This window comes from Purpureocillium lilacinum, assembly GCF_023168085.1.
Source record: "Purpureocillium lilacinum CBS 284.36 DNA, scaffold_3, whole genome shotgun sequence".
NCBI lineage: Eukaryota > Fungi > Ascomycota > Sordariomycetes > Hypocreales > Ophiocordycipitaceae > Purpureocillium > Purpureocillium lilacinum.
Genome location: NW_027072113.1, coordinates 1,900,927 through 1,921,301, shown reverse-complemented (window position 1 = coordinate 1,921,301; position 20,375 = coordinate 1,900,927). Strand labels below are relative to the sequence as shown.

The 20,375-nt window shown below is 52.5% G+C and overlaps 1 protein-coding gene across 1 annotated transcript; it reads right to left on the bottom strand.

Annotated features, from left to right (window-relative positions):
• Positions 1 to 1,617: 1,617 nt before the first annotated feature.
• PLICBS_004159 (uncharacterized protein) lies at positions 1,618 to 2,453 on the bottom strand (the record flags this gene model as incomplete). The annotated part of the gene is made up of 3 exons (XM_065600455.1): positions 1,618 to 1,943; positions 1,993 to 2,079; positions 2,129 to 2,453. 3 exons carry the CDS (start codon positions 2,451 to 2,453, stop codon positions 1,618 to 1,620), a joined length of 738 nt encoding a protein of 245 aa, XP_065456527.1.
• Between the last annotated feature and the right edge of the window lie 17,922 nt (positions 2,454 to 20,375).

Below are 20,375 nucleotides of genomic sequence, written 5' to 3'. Positions count from 1 at the left end.
CGCTCGGAAACAACTTGTTCTGCCCACGTCAAGATGCTTCGAGCACTCGGGCGAATTCGCCAAGCAATGGTTGGCGGATCCCAGCAGCGGCATTTCTCGGTCAAAGCAATACATTCTGTCTTCCCAGCATCGCTGACGTACTACAGCCCTCGCGCGAAATCGAACCTCTTCGACCACCAGGAAATCGAGAACCGACCCCACGATGTCTACGACGAAGGCGTTGTCATAGCCAAAGACGGACTCGTTTATCCTGGGGTTCAGAAACATGGTAAGTTGGCGGCAGAGCGCTGGCAACGATGTCTGCTAAATGGAGTAGTCTCGAACGGCGCGGCACTGTACCCGAACACTTTTACCCAGCAGGAGTATATTCGCAGATACTTCGATGAGTTCCTCGATCGTGCAGAGAATGGCGAGGACGTTGATACTCCACACATATTTACGATACCTAAAGGTGCCGTCACCCCGTGCCTGTTGATTGTCGGACAATGACTGATCGACCCAAGGAACTCCTATTCCCAATCAGTTGATCCTTATCAACGAATATCTGGCCCGATTCTCCTTGCAACCATCGTATGGCATGCCACTTCGAGGTACGCCATAAGTTCAAGATACACAGGAAGTTAGATTCTAAGGTCTACCAGATCTGAACCAGAGATTGGACGATTTTTGGGATGAAAGCGCGACGAAAGAGACAGCCGAGGAGTGGCTCGACAAACACCCTTTTGACTCCGCAATGACTGACGATGGTGATCAAATATGGGGAGAGAAATAGAGCTTTGGAACGCGGCTTTGCTGTCGACAAAGCCGGTATGACGACTTCCTTCCCAGCTTCAGCGGACATTCTGTCACCTCTGACCCCTTGAATCGGTGAAATCAGTCGGGGCAGGGTAAGCCTGCACCCACTGCTCCCTTGAGTAGATAGCCGCGTTTCGCCAGAAGAAGTCCGTTATATGGCTATCCAAGTCTGTTTCTGTCAGCCCAGCGTCATCATTGGATTGGCTTGAGTTACCTTGTATTGTCATTGCTTTGGCCGGTTGGAGGGAATAATGATCTGAGCGCTCATGGACAAGGAGCAAATCTTCCGGGAGACAAGTGCCTGGTCGCATCTCGATTAGCGTCGTTTCGGGTTCGATGGCCGGAGATATCGCCAAGACGCCAACCTGCTGCGATAGAGTAAACAATTACGTCTGGGCCCCTAAACAGTCGACAGACAAGCTGGTGCTGGTACGGCGAATTTGGCCGCATTGAGGCGCCATTGGGTGCTAGGTCATGGTTTAGTTAGACCAGTCCTGTTGACACAGGTGACGCGATTGCCCACCTCGGTACGATGCTGGGTGAAGGGCTGAAGGTGTCACCCATCCGTTGGTGGTCCTTATGTCAAACACGCGACGCTTGGGGGAATACTGCCGAAGATGCACATGGTGTCCATTATTGACACGAAATAGTTCCTTCGGGAAGCTTCTGAATACTGCAATTGGGTTTGACATGGCGCAAACAAAACATGAAGGAAGCCAGAACTTCCCAGTGCGAAGAAAAACGAGTGTTTAAGTTGTTGCCTAAAAACTGAGGCCAAAATTTGCCCTGATCGAGGACCCACTATGGATCCTAATACACCCACTACCTACTACTCTTCCCTTTCCCCTTCTCCTTGCCTTTACCATGTTGGTGTGCTGAGGATGAGCTCGCCTGGACTTGTGAGTACCATTCCAAGCTGCCGTTTTCGCGGTATCGGTAGTAGTCTCCGTTGTCAGGGTGAAGAGTCCAGCCCTCTTCGATCGCCTGGACTTGTGAGTGCCATTCCACGCTGCCATCGTCGCGGTATCGGTAGTAGTCATTGCTGTCAGGGTGAGGTATCCAGCCCTCTTCGAAAATGCGGCACCACTGTTCTCTAGTATATTTGGTGGCGTGGGTCGTGAAAAACCTTGTCAACTCCTGGTTCAAATCTGATCGTTTCGTTCAGCTAAGTAAGGTCTGTGGAATCTTAGGCTGTACCCTTTACGCTCATCTTCTCGGCTGGTTGCAGCGAGTAGTGGTCGTCATGCTCGAGCACTAAGGTAAGAGTCTCCGGCAGCACCGTGCCTAGACGTAAATTAGTGATCCATCGGTGGTCGCCGACTAGTCTGCAAACCTTCGGGCACTGCCCAGACGAGCATGTCATCACCCTTGAAAGACCGGACCAAGCTGCTCTGTGCCTCTCCCAGAGGTCTCATTGAAGCACCGTTCGGACCTAACTCGTAAATGTCTTGAACTGGCCCCAAGAATTGCGATGTCTTCTCACCAGAGTATGTCAGAGGATTCAAGGCCTTTGGCAGGACAAGTCCGTTCTCGGACTTTACGTCGTAGCTACTCCGGGCCTTTGCCGCAAGATCGCGAAGCTTGATCCTTGTCCCATTGTTCAAACGGAAAAGAGTCTTTGGGCAGTACGAGAAGCGATCCAGCATTCGTGCAGACATATTGCCTGATTCAAAAGGTTGCTTAAAGAGTTGGACGTGAAAGGGAGTTCCAGTGAAGGCTGATATGAGGTACTTATGAAGAGTGCAGCTGGCTTTGTCGCTGCTCCGATTAAGAATCTCAATTTCCGTGGAAGTACCACAGTCTTTATAGCTGTCCTGAACCTTGGCTGAAATGGAAGCTTTCGCCAGCGTGGTCACCTCAATCACCCGCTGGACAAGCGACGGCCATGCAGCAGCGTCGCTTCGCGCGGCACGCAAGGATGCATGACGAAAGCAAGACAAAGCACGGACAATCCTGAAGAGCTACTGGTTGCTCTCTGCCACGATTGGTACAGTTTATGGTGCTGCTTAGTAGCTGTGGTCATACTCGCGGTCGCATTAGCGGCAGCCGGGCCAGTGCACCAAAAGGAGGCCGCCGATGACAACCAAGCATACACTCAGACGAAGAAGTTTGTCGGCTGATCTGGACCGGGCACATGGAAGCGCAGAAATGGTTGCAGTGTCTGGGTAGCCGGTGATATTACGGAGCACCACACAAGCGCACTGCAGGTGCAGGTGCACCGGTGCATGTGCAAGTGCAAGTGCAAGTGCAGGTGCAGGTGCAGGTGCAGGTGCAGGTGCAGGTGCAGGTGCAGGTGCAGGTGCAGGTGCAGGTGCAGGTGCAGGTGCGGGTGCAGGTGCACGCGCACGTGCAAATGTAAGTAAGTGTAAGCGTAGGTACCAATGCGGTGGCATGTAGATGAGTTGCGAGGTGTAGGCGCAAGTGTAACCGGGCGGACCAGCTGCACTATATCCGTGAGTTGAGTCCTCAAAAACAGAGGTATCCTAGGAGAGTGCTTAGCGGAACCAGGGTTTGTGACGCGCGTGCGTGTGGCTTGTTCGACACGGATGCAAAATCGAGATTTAGTGCTGACGTCCTGTACTGTAGCAATGCCAATTTGTGTATTCGTTTGCGGGGACTTCGCCCGCGGTCGCATCCAAGCGGCAGATTACCTCAAAAACGTTCCGGTAAACACCAAGGGGCAAGGACTAGGCGCGTCATCGTGGGCCGCCAACAGCTACCGAGAAAAAGACATCCGGAGACAGATATAAGCGACTGGGCCCCAAGTCTGGTCAAAAACATTTTCATTTGCATCGTCTATGTTGTCGGCCGGTCCGACCCCGGATCATCTGCATCTAAGCTTCACCTCCTCGTCTGTCTAGGCGTAGATTTCCCAGTGTCAGGCAATTGGCTCCGCAGCAATCACCATTGGCATCGTAGTAATCGATGAGAATTATCTTGAAGAGCCAACTGTAAGCGCACGCTGTGCGCTTGTCTTTATACACAAAGAAATGATTTGCTTTGCGGTGCGGAGTCCCTGTAATTGAAGCTGGTGTTGCGACATATGCAGCCGGTGTTTGAGCTTTGACCTTAACGAAGTCAGAGCACAACGCATGCAGACGCTCGACCTTAACACGGGATTATAGCATTCGCTTCCGCTCACAAATACACTGAGTGCAGATGTTGTGCAACTGGCTCTCTGTGCGACAGCCAGTCTATGCCGTCTGGTCATCGTCCGCTCATGTCCGTCTGTTTTTCTGGCACCTAATGAACCCCTAGTCTGACGATTCTAGTCCGAGCCCGTGTCCCGAGGGGCTATACAATCTCAGCCTTGAATTTAGCGAGTTGACGACTTAATGAGCATTTCCACCGTTGAGTTGGTCAATCTCGACCATGTGTTGAGTTGGGTTGAGGTAACGTTGACTGGTTGATCAGACCCCCCGGCCCATGCACTTGTAAGCCGCCCATACCTTGCGCAGTTTGGAACCCGCGGATGCATGTCAAGCTTACTCACACCCTGCCTCTTCCTCCAGCATCTGCATACGCAGCTACTGCTTCCCGCTACTACCTCGGCCACCGTTTCATCCGCCTTATCCAGCAGTACGGGGTCAACTTCATCCACGATTCCTGCTCGCAGCCATGAACGCAGCACTCAGCAAATACAAATCGTACTTGCCTTCAACTGATTCCGTAGCGGTGTCACCATACGACCGGCGAACAAGTCCTCCTGCCACCTGACATTCTCGTCCTCCGCCTCATCGGAAACAAGTCCTTGGCAGGACGTACCCGCCTTGAATTGCTCGAAAGGAGCATAGCCCTGTGTTCGTTGGCGCTTTGCAGCTGGTTCGCCGTACCCGCAGCTAGAGACGTCCAACGTCTTGCAATCCCTGTCCCAAACGGACTGAACCGCATCTTTCGCCTTGGAAACCTACCTCGGCCGACCGGACCACAACGTCTCGAAGTAGCCCTTTCGGTAGGCAGGATGAAGTGCCAGAGAGGTGTAATATATCGGAGTCACATCCAGCTTGCCGTACTCCCATCCCCGGAACTTTGTATTCTGCTTCATTGGGACCACGCATAGCTGCCGAAGTGGCGGAGTAGTCGATCTTAGTCTCGGTGGCTGGCACGGGCCCCGGCTGGTGTGGACGGCTCTAGTGTTGATGGAGCTGGTGACGGTGGAGCCAGTGATAACGGAGAGGCTGCAGACATGTCCAAAGACCTGAACGCTGGGACACGTTGAACGTAGGTGGGTGAGGACTGTAGAGTCGGGGCGGACCGTGAACGGGAGGCCAGGTCGGACTTTCGTTACCAGCAGAGTGGGCGACGGGCATGTCGCGACTTGTTGACGCGTAATGGCGACAAGTTAAGGCATGTTGTACTATACCTACCCGCAGATTTTGGTGCTACCAAAGTACCCGCTAACATGCACCGACTCTGCGATCCAGGCTCGCAGCTACCCGGCACCAGGCTCTGGGAAATCAAATTCCCTCAGTTCTGGCGGGGTTGTTTCCTGCCGACGGGAATGCCCCTTCGCCGCTACAGCGCCTTCGTGCCGTTGAGATGCTGGATGAGGTGGGATGTTCCTGTACCTTTGCTAGCCCAGCACGACCTTTGCCTCGATAGGGCCTTTCAGCTCTCATTATAGCTCCCGGACGTTAAATATTATTATCATCAACATCATCATCATCGTTCACTTAGTTCCAATCAACTTAACGCAAACTCAACTCAATATCATCATGGTCGATTAGTAAAAACAAGCTCCATTGAGGTAGGTTGAGTTGATCAAGGTAAATTTGGTTGACAACCTCATGACTGACGTTGAATTGATTGCCACCGTGAGGCAAACCAAGGATGATGCAGCCCGACATCGAGGCATCTTTGGGTTTTGCGCCACAGATCTCGGACGACCGATAAGTCAAACATCAGGGCTATCCTAGCCATGTAAGCGCTTTACGCTGTTAGCGTGTACGGATGTACACGCCTCGCAGCTTTGGACCAACTTCATGTCTGTTTAATGACGATGCGAGCTTCTAAAGGCTGTTGTGATCCATTACACTGGGCGAAACAGCCACGATAGCAGCTGTTTAGCAGAGGGTAATCGCCGAACGTGGCGACATTATTCTAGGGACACATGATATAGCGTAGCACGATCGTTTGAAAGGGCTTCCGTGTAAGCCTGTGCGTCAACTTTAATAGAGCCGGGTACTGGCCCATTAAACGTCGGTAGTTGGGGGAAATTGGGCAAATAGGATTCTCATTTCCGCTCGTACACGCCGTCAGTTTGTTACAGTACATATTATCCCTGCCGCCAATGCCCGTTCTTATTCGTCACCTGCAGCCACAGCGCCAACGAGATCCTACAAGAGCAGCCTTCCCCCTCTTCCGAATGGGTCAGCTCCAAATAACATCGACTTCCCCGCCTCAGTCGCGGCAACCTACTTCCACATTGTAACGTCCTCCACGAAATGTCGCCGCAATTTTCCAACAGGTGTGATGTATGCTCTGCTCGGATTGAATCCGAGCAGCATATTTTGAAGCACATTCAATTGCACATTGTAGGTATCCATGACATAGATTGTAAACCGCTAACGGAATCACAGTCTCAAATCAACCAGCTGTGTATCAAATTGCCAAATCGCGGACAGTCGAGCCCTCATCCAGAGTACCGTACTGATGGTGCCGAATCCGAGTCATGTGCCACCACCCCGGATACTGGATCTCCAGACGCGACTAGCAGAGTCGAGCACCACATTGTAAGGCGGCCGACACCGTTGAAATGTCCGCTGGAAAGCTGCCACGGAAGGTTCAAGAGACGGCAAGAATTAGTGCGGCATTATGCCACACGTGCGCCTCCGAGTTCCGCATAGCACAGCTTCTAACTAACAATCAGCAGACTACGAATTCAACAAACCTTGCGGCTCTTGCAGGAACCCATTTCGAAAGGCCAGCAAATTCATCTACCACAAATGTGCCAAGGCAGGGAATCATCAGCAAGCATTAAGGCAACGATGGGAGTCGTTGCGCGACGTTGTGGAAGAAGAGTTGGATGCAGCCGGGCGAACAAGTCACGATCCCCAACGACGGGAAAATTCTGGAGCGAATCGACGAATACGCAGGCCGCGCCTTGGTCAATCTTTTGTGAACACCATGGGCAACTTGTCGCAGCGAAATACGTTCCCTCCACAGCCAGAAGGTCGCGATAGCCGACCATCTCTGCATGACGCCGCGTTGCGGTCCACATCGCTAACAACCCTTCTCCCATTCGACGATGGCCAGAATAACACTTTAAACGACATTCAAAACAACTGTCAGCCATATAATCAGGCTATGCAAAGTACGCTCTTCGACATTGCGGTTACGACCCACGAGCGACAGCTTCCAGAGCCGGCCATTTTGTGGGATTCTTTCGGTTCGAATACTGATATAGCACGGAGATTTTGGGCAAATCAGACGTTGGCGATGTAGTCGAACCACCCCATCAATCTGCCTTAGAATCCTGTCCACCAAGAGGTTGTCGAGTATTTATATCGGTTTTGTGGGGGCTCTTTTGGACTGCGTATGCCATCGAGAAGCCGGCAGTAGACTGGAAAGCAAGTCGTGGGTGAACCAGCGCGCTAATTCAGGTTAGACTGACGAATCGCGGTCAGGTTGAGAGCTCTTACATGCCGCCTTCCTCCATTTTGACCTGTAAAATTGAGACGCGCTTTTTCTTTAAGAATGAAAGGGGGACCTCCGCCATCCCGTTTGAGGCCCTCACCCCTTTGAGCTGGCCTATATGCGACCCGTCGCAAAATTCCAGCCGTGTGCCTGGGCTCCACACGTATATAACAAGTCGGTGGTCCTGATGCGGATCTATCGTGGAGGCAAAATAGTGCCCAGGATCGCAGCCTAGCGAGTACCACAGCGACGGATATTCGTCGTAGGATTCGAGGATCTTTCGCACGCGCTACGAGCGGTCAGCAGGCGTATGAGGCACACAGAGTTATTCTTACTGGGCTAGCCAGGAGAGCTTCCTTGAAAAATGCCAGACCACCTGGCCCATCGGCTGCTCCGTCGTTATCCAGCGTCGTTACCAATCGGCCGATTTTCGAGTCAGTCTGGTAAAAAAAGCCGTGCCTTTCGAAGAACTCCGGAGCTTTTTCCGCAGATACCGAGGGAGAAACTTGGCTCTCCTCGAAGAGCGGGTCGACCATTGTGCCCTCGGCAGCCATGCGTGCTTTGTTGCGTCTGCGTTCCTGATCGCTGAAGTGAGCTGCATCGACGATGTGCGGGGCACGGTTGGTCGTCCGATAACTGAACCCGCCACGCACATTTGCGCCACTTGTGGCGTCGGGCTCCTTGATTAAGAAAATGCAATTAAACGATCTTGCCGCCCAAAACTAGGCGGCATTTAAAATGGTTATGTACTGCCCGATTCCGCCCTGGTCCAACTCGAACGTATTGTCCACTCTTCACGACACCATAAAAAACGCCCACGGTATGCCTTGACACTGATGAGCACCAAAGCGGCAAACTTTACTGACTCTGGCATCCGCACAGATCCCGAGTATATGCACAATGGCGGATTCGGATTCTAAATGTCCGTACTGTGAGGACGGCATCACTAGCGCAGGTTTTATCTGCACTCGCTGCAACAAGAAATAAGCAATCGAGACCAAATACGATACCATGAATGCTCGAAGGCGGGTTTGCGAGGATTGGGGATGATTGAGACAGGATCGCTGAAGAGGGAGGTTCTTTGTTCCAAAGCGATGAGGCAGCATGGCCACGTCATTAGCGGGGAAATTGGACCTGGCCATCCCTGACCGCACTCCAATGGCGTCGCATCACGTGCCTTACCTCCTGCGAATGTGGATCTCTCAAACGCTCAGCACATTTGCAAGTGCAGGTGCACTGTGCAAGTTCAATTGCACCACACATGAGTGCAGGTGCACACTTGATGCGGTGCAAATGCACCATGTCGCACTGACAGATAGGTTCCCGGGATTGATCTAACTGTCATCGTTCATCCCTACGGATGGCCCATCTGCACTGCATGGTGATGACTTTCTTGATTGGAAAGCAAGCAAGCCACCACGAACGGCTCTAGTCCTTACGACGGCTCGCATGACAGTATGTAGTGGGTGACATGCGGCGTGCCTGTAATCAGCCTTCACCAAGCTTGCACTCTGCGCAGCATGCTGTGACAAGACGTTCTCTGTGACATGCCCACAGTTCCTCAAGTGAAGCAATCAGGGCAGTACGTGGAGCATCGCCTGTGGAAGCCTTCCGACTTCTCCCGGGATTTTTGTTTCCCCGAGCAACCGTTCAATGACGTAAGTAGCTGAGCTTCCTGGCCAGTGCGGCGTTTGGATCACTGTACTCAACTCCCACAGCCGCTGTATCTGCCTCAAAAGTCGACAGCAGCATGTCCACTTCTCATCCCACGGCCGTTGTTCCTCATCCAGTTGTCACGGATCTGACCATATGCATCTTCTCTCCGATAGTATCTCCCCCCACCTGCGAACTGGACCCACGAATATGGCACCGCATAGAGAAAGAGCTCTACCTACATACATCCCAACAGAATGCATGGCTGTATGTCGCGCTAGCGAGAGAGGAAGAGCTTGCAGCCGAGGACCTCCTGGTTGTTATGGATATCAGAGTCGGCGATCGGCCTCCCAACCCCAACTCAGGTCATTCATGGGAGAAACGACCTGGCGGGATCTGGTTGCTACGAGACAAGTACTCTGGCATGATCGACCAGACTGTGACAGAGGTGGACGTTCTATTTGGGACGGATGCTGTTGACCCAAGACCACAATGGGCCCTCATGCGGCCACCGCTCCAACTGAACGGTGAGCCTAAGGTACCGGTTGCAAGACTCAGCGTGCTTCACGGCAGGGCCAAGCCGAGACCAGACGCTCAGACTGCTTTAAGAGTCAGAGATAATGGCAGATTCAGGATTGTCCAGCTCTCTGACACGCACATGGTCACTGGTGTTGGGGTATGCAAAGATGCTATTGATGCCTATGGGAAAAACCTGCCAGAGAGTGAGGCGGATCCACTTACGGTTGACTTCATTGGGAGGATCTTGGATGTCGAGAAACCAGACCTTGTGATTTTCACTGGAGATCAATTGCACCACGACATCCCCGACAGCCAATCTGCCCTCTTCAAGGTGGTTGCTCCTATCATTGCGCGCTCAATCCCATTTGCAGCTGTCTTTGGCAATCACGACAGCGAGGGCATCCATGCGTTATCACGTGAGTAACTTCTCAAAGGGTAGCCCATAAAAGGCAGAGCTCACCAATACAGTCGCGCTCTCGCCAAGGGTGCTTACTACTTTGTTCCCCTAGATAGTCATGCGCTCTCTAATAAGCTGGGCCGTTGAGGATGATAGCTGTTCACTCTGGCTGACTGAATCACAGGCACAGCACAGATGTCCATACTTCGGAAGCTGCCTTTTAGCCTGTGCGAGTCAGGCCCTGAGCATGTTGACGGCGTAGGCAACTTCCACCTTCAAATCCTCGCTCCCGCACCATCATGTTTACCGTTATCGACACTATATTTCTTGGATTCGCATGGTCAGATATCGAGCAAGATACGCAACCCCGACTATGAACCTATCAAGCAAAGCCAAATTGACTGGTTCACGGACACTTCCAGAGCGCAACGCACCGCGCGTGAGAAAATTGATAACGACAACCCCTTTCATCTGTCTCTTGCGTTCCTACATATTCCTCTTCCTGAGTTTGGTGACCGCCATCTTAGTATATGGAACGGCCACCGGAGGGAGCCGTCTGAATGTCCCAGCTTCAATTCCCATTTCTACGACGCTCTGGTCACGGAAGGCATATCAGCATTAGGCTGTGGACATGATCACGTAAACGACTTTTGCGGTCTCTTGCCAAAACACAAGCAGCAGAATGGCGGCAAAACCTCTCAGCCTGGCCTTTGGCTGTGTTATGGAGGTGGCACTGGGTTCGGGGGATATTGCTCGTATGACGGAACGCGTTTTCACCGACGAATGCGGGTTTGGGAACTCGATACGGGTACCGGGAGCTTGAAGACTTGGAAACGACTTGAATATGCCATGAACAGAATTGATGAGCTGGTGCTTGTGCAAAGTGGAGCGGTGGTTGACCCTGCCGGGAAGGATATGGAGAGAAGTTAAGTAGTCAGCCTTGCATGCTACCAAACTATGCATCAATTTCATCCTTCCCCATTAACTCTTCTATTTCCCCCCGTAGTGTGTCGGCGTCTGCGTTCCGGTCCCAAAGTCGAAGCCAGCCCTCCAGAACATTCATGAATTCAGGAACCCAAGGATGTTGTATTCCCCACTGATCCACAATCATCTCTATCGCCTCTCGCATCGTCTGCTCTGCCGCCAGAGCCTGTCCTTGGTAGAAATGGCTGCGAGAAATAATTTTGAGAGATTCTATCTTCTCAGCAATTCTCCCAGTATACATCTCAAATCTTTGAAGCAGCGATAAGGCTTCCAGTGCCATCTCCTCTGATTCGTCGTGGCGTCCTTGTTTGGTCCAATTATGCGCGAGATTGAGCATCACCCGCGGGGTCGAGAGTCTAGGAATGCCTCCAAATTGAGAAAGGAGATCGCGAAGAAGCCGTTCCTCTTCCAGATGATCCGTAACCACGCGCTTGATGTAATCGAGACGAACAGACACAGCGAGTCGACTGAACGTTCCGAGTTTGCGATCGAAAATATCAGCAGTGCATTTCCAAATCTGTGCCATGGCCTGTTCAAGATGTTTCATGTCCAGCTCACCGAGAAGCTGACAAATCCGACCCCAAGGGTGGCCCTTCGTGATGACTTTTGCGGACATTTCTTTAATGTAGTCGCAGAAACAGGAAGTTACTTCGGGGAGCCCATTTTGTAGGAGGTGAATGAACACTTCGAGAAAGCAGGCTAGGGTTCGAGGGTGCTCAACTTGAAGAATCTGTTCGACAAGTGCAGAGGCCTTGGAAAGTGCGCGGCGAAACTCAGCGTGTAGTCCCTTTCCAATGAACATGGTAGCAGTAAAGCAGTATGAATCGAAATCGTTACATAGGGTGTTATCCCATTTGGCACCATTGGGAGTGAGAAGGTTCCCATCATTGTCAAAATTCATTTGCCGACAGGAGTTCTCGAAATAAACCTTGATATCATAGAACAAGTTCTCAGGAACCAACAGGACCTGAGGCGGAGACAGTAGATGCGGATCAGAGAAATATTCCCGGACATCAGTGTAATTCGGCTGGCAGGCGAACTCGTTGTCTCCGAATGGGGCTGCCCTGGCGAATCGTGGGTTGTCTATGGAAGTACGGGTACTCTGCCTGATGATAGAGTCGTCACTGCCAGGGTTCCTCGGTCGCTGGAAGGATATGTGTGTCTCCGTGACGAAGGAGTGTTCCGCTGACACAGTCCGCCTCGTCAGTTCAGCCTATTTTTGATGCTCCATGGTGAAGATAACTGACCCATGTTTGTTGATGCTTGTATAAGAGTTTGCGACGGGGCGGTTAGATGCCCGCTTGTGACTTCTCCTGGCTCGAAATTCGAGTAGTCCAATGCAACTTCCAGAGCAAGGTCATTTGGGATGTCATGCGCTTGCCTCGACTGCGCCTCTTTTCTTGAATTTGCTGGTATTTCCAATTGATGCGCGTTTGTCATACCAGCAACGTGTATCCTCTTTGATGTTGAAGCAACGTTGAGCCCCTGGACAGTGCAAGGTACGGCGAGGCGTGCAGGATTTGCTGGTCGGGAAGCGCGTGCAGAAACTGGTTAAACGGGATTTAGTACTGAGCTCTTCTATGCACAGTTAAAAGTCAAATTCACCTCTGAATTGCTCGGTGTAGTGTTTGATAAAGCGCTGGCACCACTTGTAGCCGACAGTCGGTGGAGGGTGATAGCCAAGGTGGTCGCGTTCGAGGATTTGATTCGCGATACGTTTGATGTTCTGGTGGTCAAGTTGAGAGATCCGATTGAGCACCTCACTCTCTTGGAAATTGGTGAGCTTTTTACCGGCTGGCTTGCGGGTGCTGCGCGACGGCTTGCCGAGAAATCGTCGTCGAAGGCGATAGTAGGGGACGTCGAATTGGCGCGCTATTTCAGCAAGATTCGGGTCAGGGCGCTTACTAACTGAAATAAGAGCTTCGGAGATTTTAGATTCTATTTGACTATATTGCGACGATGACCCAGAAGGCATTGTTGGGCATTATTTCGTTTGGAGTTCTGTGTTGATTTGACGAGGTGTTCTTTGGACTGAGATGTCTGGTGGGGTAAGGCGTTCTTTGGGTTGATTGTCCTGCGTCCGCTGTCACGCGCCAACGCGTAAGCGAGATCGGACTAGCACTCTTCGCACGGACGTGTCTTACGTTGGGGTGTCTTGCGTTGAGTTGTCCTGCGAGTTGCCTTACGCTGAGGCATTTTGCGTTGAGGTGTCCTGCGCTGAGCTGTCCGACCCCGCGTTGGACAACCTGGTTGGCACCACCGCAGTGGACCATGTTGCATTACTGGACATGCACCAAAGCCATACCTTTTAGATACACATGGCGCATGAAGTAGGCCGCATATGTCACTTTGTCCACAAGAGAGGAAGGGGCCTGCTCTTACACTCATTCTTTCAGACCTTGACGCCTTTTGTGCTGGTCCTCAGCATACGTCCGGCAGTTCACATGGTCTGGCCTGGTTGATGGCTGCGCGTGACGTGACAATGAGTCTGACATGCAATGCCTCAATTGCACCATGGTAGGTGCAGATGCACACTCGACGCGGTGCATTTCACCAACCTGCGAAAGCAGCCTGTACATAAACCCCAAATAGTCACTGAGCATGATCTGTGCCAATCCATAAGAACAATCAACAGCCTCCCATCCCTATCTCTTGGCCTGTACGCGCTTTCCTCCCTAGCTTGAGCTCATCACCTTGACGGGTCTTTCGACAACACGAGGCGATAAGATCCAGCCGTCGAATCGCAGCATCCTGAGAAATGTCTTCAAACGAGCCTAATATGTGTCCTCGCATGGCTCTGCATTCCTCAAATCCGCTGGAGACAGTTCCCAACGGTCGTCCTGGTTCGTCTGACAGGTAAGCATTCGATATAAGTTGCGCATCGGAACGAGGAGACAATGAGCCCACTAGTTGAACTAGCCCCTGCTAACGATGGGATAGATTTTCTCATGCGCCGCTTCACGAAGATGTTCATCGTTCAAGCGCTGCGCTGACATCTGCGCGGTTTGACGCCAACGAAATTCGCCACCTGTCGGCACCGCCACCCGTCGACGTCCATGTCCCGGCAGAGGCAGGTGCCCTTACCTACACAACGCTTAACGGCGGCCACTCACCTGCGAGGCAAACCAACGCAGGCGACGGATCCGCCCAGAGCTACGGACCCATCACTTTGCTCTCCGATATTCCAGCAAGTGATATCAGTATAGATTACCTCGCAAGCCTTTTCACGCATGATCCAGCCAGGCTAACATCGGGCGATACGGCAACTTCACACAACCAAAGGCAGTCGCCGGCCGGACTCCGTCTTAACGGCCATGCGTCAATTGGAGCTTTCCCTGACCTAGCCAGGTCAACATTAATTGATACCTCATGCTCAGACGACCAAGAACACTCGCCGGCCGAAGTATCTGTTAACGCCTATGAGTCTCGGGCGGTCGAAACTCTCGACTCAGAAGCACAACATGAACTTGATGAGCTGCTTGCCAGAATCGAGGCCTTCATTACAGGTGATCCCAATGCTTCCATGCTGGAGGAACAGCCATCTGCACTGCCCGCCCACGGCCGTGAACGATCCCTAGGTGCACCACATGGTGCTCAAGACATGGCCGCAGCAGCCCGCTTGCTGCAGCTTCGTGCAGTCGAGGTACCCAACAGAGAATCCTACGCCATAGAGCACCAGACAAGCCGCGAACAAGATGAAGAGTTTGGAGAAGATCTGGAAGGCTCAACTGAGCTCTGGCAAGTTGCCTTCGACGAATTCGGGCAGAGGATTGACCATAATAACTTTCTGGATCAGATACTGTCGGACTGGGATGCTCAGTCCAGCCTAGAGCTGCCCACGTCTGTTGGCATAATCTCGTCACTCGACTGGGAGCAATGGCCGTTCGCAGTAGACGGTGAACATTTCGCGGTCGCGCTGAACGAAGGTCCTGCGTTAAAAACTGAAAAGTGCCACATGGAGCCTCGTCAAAGAATGGAACAGGAAGTGGACGCCCTTGTTTCAATGGGTGCAATTGATATCCCCGCGTTGGAGGACGTGAAATCCGCGCTCTTTATCTTCGGCTGCCAAACTGTAGGCCCCAGGTCATGACATTGGGCTACTTGGAGTCTGAGGGTTTCCCCTGCCCCGTCAGTTATATTTGTGAATGCCGCTAGCGGAATGAGTTGTTGGTCCAGTCTGAACGCAAGGCAGCTCTTGGACGGGCGCCAGTTGCTGTCTGGGGACAGGCCGGAAGGAGGATGAGGACATGCGCGCCCCGGGGGGGGGGGGGGGGGGGGGGGGGCTGCAGTGTGAGTCTGTGCGCTGGGAAGATGCAGAATGCGCTGCTTGATGGAGCACACTCGCGCATGGACAGCTCTGATATTTGTCCGCAAGCAAACGCGCATGACCCTTACGGATGGCCCACACGCTGTCGCCGCATTACAGGAATGCAATATTTGTTTTCAGCCGCATGTCTACTTTGTTCCTTGTTACAGTACAGAGCAATCAATTCTTGCTTCGCTGTAATGCCTAGTGTGGAGCTTGTAGGTGACTTGCTTCGCTTGCCACTTTGAGGCGATTCGCTTCCAATAAAGTCGGGAACGTCGGGGTCTTCTTGTGACCCGGGATCTACCTGTCGTGTAGTATCGGTTTCAGGTGGGCCGTGTGTTGCCGAGGAATGCCCGCCGAGAGGACTTGAGTCGTGATTGTTGCAAGAACGAGCCTCAGGTGTCAAGGCCAACAGCTGCGAATGGCTTCAGGCTGCACAAGTGCCGCCTGTAGGCACGACTCTGTTGCCCGCAATGAGTCATGGCCATGGCCTCAATGGCACAGGTATAAGAGCAACAGATTCGTGCCAGTATCAGATAGAGAATCAAGCATTCCTTTGCCCACTGTTTTCCTACGTAAGTGTGTGACAGTGATTGTAGTAGGACTGGATGTCATCCTCGTGAACGGCAGGTAGTAATGGTAATTCACACTGCATATGCGAATCCAGGGTATCCTCGGCGCTCCGTTCAATCGTGGCACTCTCGCGAGTAGGCGCCCGCGTATTGGGCTCTTGATAGGCATCGTCTGCGCTCAACTTCCGCTTCGCCTTGCCAGATGTACTGTGAACATAGCCTGCTCATCGCGGCGGCGGCGGCGCCTGCTATCGAGGCTAGGGTACGAGCAGCATTCTGTGACATTTCTGGCAAAAGCTGGCCAATAACAAGCCTCTATGACGCGCATTGCTCTCCAGTCACGTGTTCGTTATCGGCCGACATCAACAAAATTCATTCAACGCCGGCGAGAGTTGCCAGGAGGACCACACCAAGGCTGTTAATGACACAAGCTTGGATGATAAGAATACTACCCATCAGCACACCAGTGTGCGCCAATGACACGCCCAGAATCTCTGTAATGGCACGTCTGCATTCGCACTGCAGGATTGAGTCACAAAACGCTTGCATCCAGTGTTTCCCTGCTGCGTGTGGTCTCCTTTGACGGCCGGTATGCGCTGTGCGAACTGCCTGATCTTCGAGTGTGTGGGAGGAAGCCCCATGGCGTCCTGGATGAGTGTAACGGTCTCAACTCAGTGTATTGACAACTAACTGAGCGACTGCAACGAGTATCCTAAGCTGAGGAGAAAAGAAAGGAAGAAAGAAAACAAGAGAAAGTTGCAGAAAGGAAACACGAGCTTTTGAGCGGAGCTCAGAGGCTCGTGTGGGTCCAGGTCGGGAGCGAATGCCGAGACCCACACGGGCGCAGCCCGTTACAATGAAACAGTAGAATATTAGTCGCACCCTCTCGAGATGACCATCCGCGGTTCGTACGAGACTGTGCATTCCTTCTAACTTCGAACTGGAACGGAAGAAGCGACGTTCGCCAAGGGCACTCCGCTTGGCCGGTCTCGTTCGTAAAGTTTAGAGTGTGCGGCTCACGGCGAGCTATGTGAGCGCCAGCACGGCCGCCTTCCGGTGGGATATCGTTCGACAGCGGATGGTCAGCAGATGGACAACAAATGGACAATAAATGGACAACAGATGGCATAGCACTGTACAGCCTTTGCGCAGCCTGCGAGCAGGGTGAAGAGAAAATTCATGCTTGTGGTTTCGACTGCCATCGACGTGCATGCTGGCCTTGCCGCTGTTATCGCGGCGGGTGCACGCGAATTGGGGAAAATGCGAGCCAATGGCAAGCCTCTATAATGCGCGTTGCCGTCGGGTCAACGGGCTGGCCATTGGCCCCGCATCAGGCGAGCAACCGAGATCCCATTCGTTTAGCGGCGGCACGGATCGCCAGCTGGTCACGCCACGACAGTTTAGTCGCACTAGCGAATGTACAGTGACGCCTGCCCCCTGCTGGGAGGCGACGAAGTAGGGCGGCTAGTTGTTTATCCACCCGCGTTGACAGCTTGCCTGACCCCGCTCGCATGCCATGGTCGCGTGCTAGGACTTCCACAAACAGAAGGCATACTTCAGGAATACCCAACACTTCTCATCCGGACCGTGTCTGCAGCCTGTCCGGCGGTGCCAAATCTGCTGCCGAGCCTGTAAGTAGACTTGCGTGCCTTCTTGTTCGGCTGACTGACTTTCTTGTCTAGCAGCACGTGCATGGCAGGACATTTGCATGACAGCAACGAGCCACTCCATCGACGGTGCACACACCCGCATCAAGGCGAATAAGAAATGGCGCGACAAGAGCATAGCATCCATCAACCGCTTCCTCTCTGGCTTGATTCAAGATGCACGAAGATGATATTCAAGGGAAACCCGATGACCCTCATAGTCCGCCCCGAAGTTGTTGACCCAGGCGAGTGGTTGGCACACCAAGGCGAGTTCTCGAGCAGGAAATAGGTTGTCAATGGATCTACTAACATACGTTTCAGTGGTTGAACAGTACCGAATGCTATCAAGTTTCGTACAAGTTGTCCAGGAGCCAGAGCGAGATGGTGTTTCTATTTGCCGCCCCGAGAACTGTTCGGAAATGTCGGCCGGCTGGTGAGTATCAAACTTCATTGCTTCATTATGGGCGCGTCTGACATAAGCCATAGCCGGTCCTTTACCTGGCTGGATCAGGATTCAAAACCTGTGAAGTTGTCGGCGCATCATCAAATTACACTCACCCTGCGGTGGATGACAAAGAAGATTGAAGACGAGACGTTGTTTCCCACGGACCCTCGTGGAGCTGTATCCGCCCTTTATTCAAGAGTGGGGCGTGAGGCCAATCTTACTGCCGACTCTCGGGAAGATTGGTTGGGACGTCGCAGTGGATTTCCGAAGCAATTCCGTATCACCTGTCAACTCATGTCCCGCCAAATGTTCCATATATACGCTCACCTCTACTGGAACCATTTCACTGATTTATATCACCTTGGCCTTGAGAAGGAGCTAAACAGCTGCTTCAGCCATTTTTTATTGGCGGCAACAACTCATGGCATGTTGCGACAACATGATCTGGAGCCCATGCAGGATCTTATCAATTTGTGGGCGGCTGATGGCACATTTCCGGCGGAGTCGAGGCTCCATGAGAACGCTGATCTTGATCGTGGCAGGTACGTCCTGCATCGAGAGAGTGCAGCGTAGTAAGGACACTGCTGGTCTTGTGTAGCTGATTGGCTTGAAATGTATTGGCAAAGCACCATAGCTATCTAGGACGACACCAAGAGTGCCAGAGAGTGTCAAGCAAATGAACACAATGTATGGAATGATTTCATGTCAGTATGAGAGCATGGCTCTACAAGCGATCAATGAAGCAAGCAGTAGTCTGATTGAGGACACCACGATAATCCTGATCCTGCCTCCATTCTTGTCTTAGCTAGTTGTCGACCCATTAACATGTCCGAAATAGAATGGATCAGTCGAACTCAGCGGCGACGATGACTCGCAGCGGTACAATCAACGTAATCCCACAGAAAACCGGTACCCCGACATTCTTGATGGACCACTGTGCCCTATAGCCCGCAGCGATCGCAATCTTTGATCCCGTTGTCGTGCCTGTCAAAGTGCAGTCCTTCTCCACCTCAACGGGTACAAGTAATATAACCATTGCCGCTGCATTCTGGACAGTAACGGCTCACAGCAACCTGGCTTGGTGAAGAGGTGGCTTTGCGGCCGCAGTCAGGGCGTTTCGGAGTCGGCACTTTGGTTTGGTTTGATTTGGGTTGGGTTGGATTGCATACAGGCACGAGTCGATGAGCTTAGGAGTTTTGCCACGGTATGTCAAATTCCAAGAACAGACTCGCACGGAAGGAGGGTAGATATTTATATTCCCTTCCTTCTTGTTGGTTGCCAATATCTGGATCGGAAGATCTGTGGCCGCATCCATCACGACTCGTGAGAGATCTCTGCTAACCGCACGCACTGAAAGCACATCGCCAGGAACGGGACATAAAACGGGGCCAAGCATCTACCAGTACCTATTGAAGTTCGGTCGCAATGGTGGACAACGCTTGTCATTGCGGACCCCACGCATTTGTGGGACGGCAAAGTTCCGGCTCAAAGTTCAAGGTTCTAGGTCAAAGTTCTACGTCAAAGTTCTACGTCAAAGTTCTACGTCAAAGTTCTACGTCAAAGTTCAAAGTTCCTGACCGCCGTCACAGCACTGCTGCGAACGCCTGTCAGCAAGGCATTTTAAAACCGGACAAGGATGCCTTTGCGAGTCCAAAAGTTGTGACCGAAGACATGGTTTCAATACTGTACAGTACTGTACTGTATCTGCAATTGTTTCTCGGCCTCGGCCTCGATGCCTTGGTTCTAGAAAGGCTTGCGTTGCGTCCAAGCGCGATGCCGGCGAAATGTCACCAGTGGCGTCTATCAGCTTACGTGAAAACTCGGCTGCCCAACAACCGAGGGCAAAGTCAATGCAAAGGGGCAAAATCCGGCAACAACATAGTAGCTCAGGTCAACTGCATTACTTCGTCAGATTCCGGCTTTGTGCCACGCAAGGGAAGGCAGGTCTGAACAGTGGCTACGGCTCCGCCGCGGGGCGCCATCAAAGGAGAAGGCCATTACACTCTCCGGACGTGGTGCCAACTCCGACGCGATGTTGGATTTGGCTCTGCAAGCCGCGCGTGGAGGCTGACCAAATTGGTGTACAGCGAAGTGGTGTGCTCAGCAAAGTGGTGTGCTTCTTGTGCGACGAGGGTGTCGTGGGAAGAGGGTGTCGTGGGAAGAGGGTGTCGTGGGAAGAGGGTGTCGTGGTAAGAGGGTGTTGCCAGGGTCCGAGAAGGTGGTGTTGTCGAGAGGCGGTGTCGCCAGGGGACAAAAGAGGGTGTCGCCAGGAGTATGTGCCAAACAGGGGACATCGAAGTGGTGTTATCACAAAAGGGTGTCGGGAGGCGGCGAGAAGAAGGTGTCGCCAGCAGCCTGGAAGCGAGTGTTGCCACAAGGTTGTGTCTGCAGGATGAGAAGAGGGTGTTGTCAAGGTGTA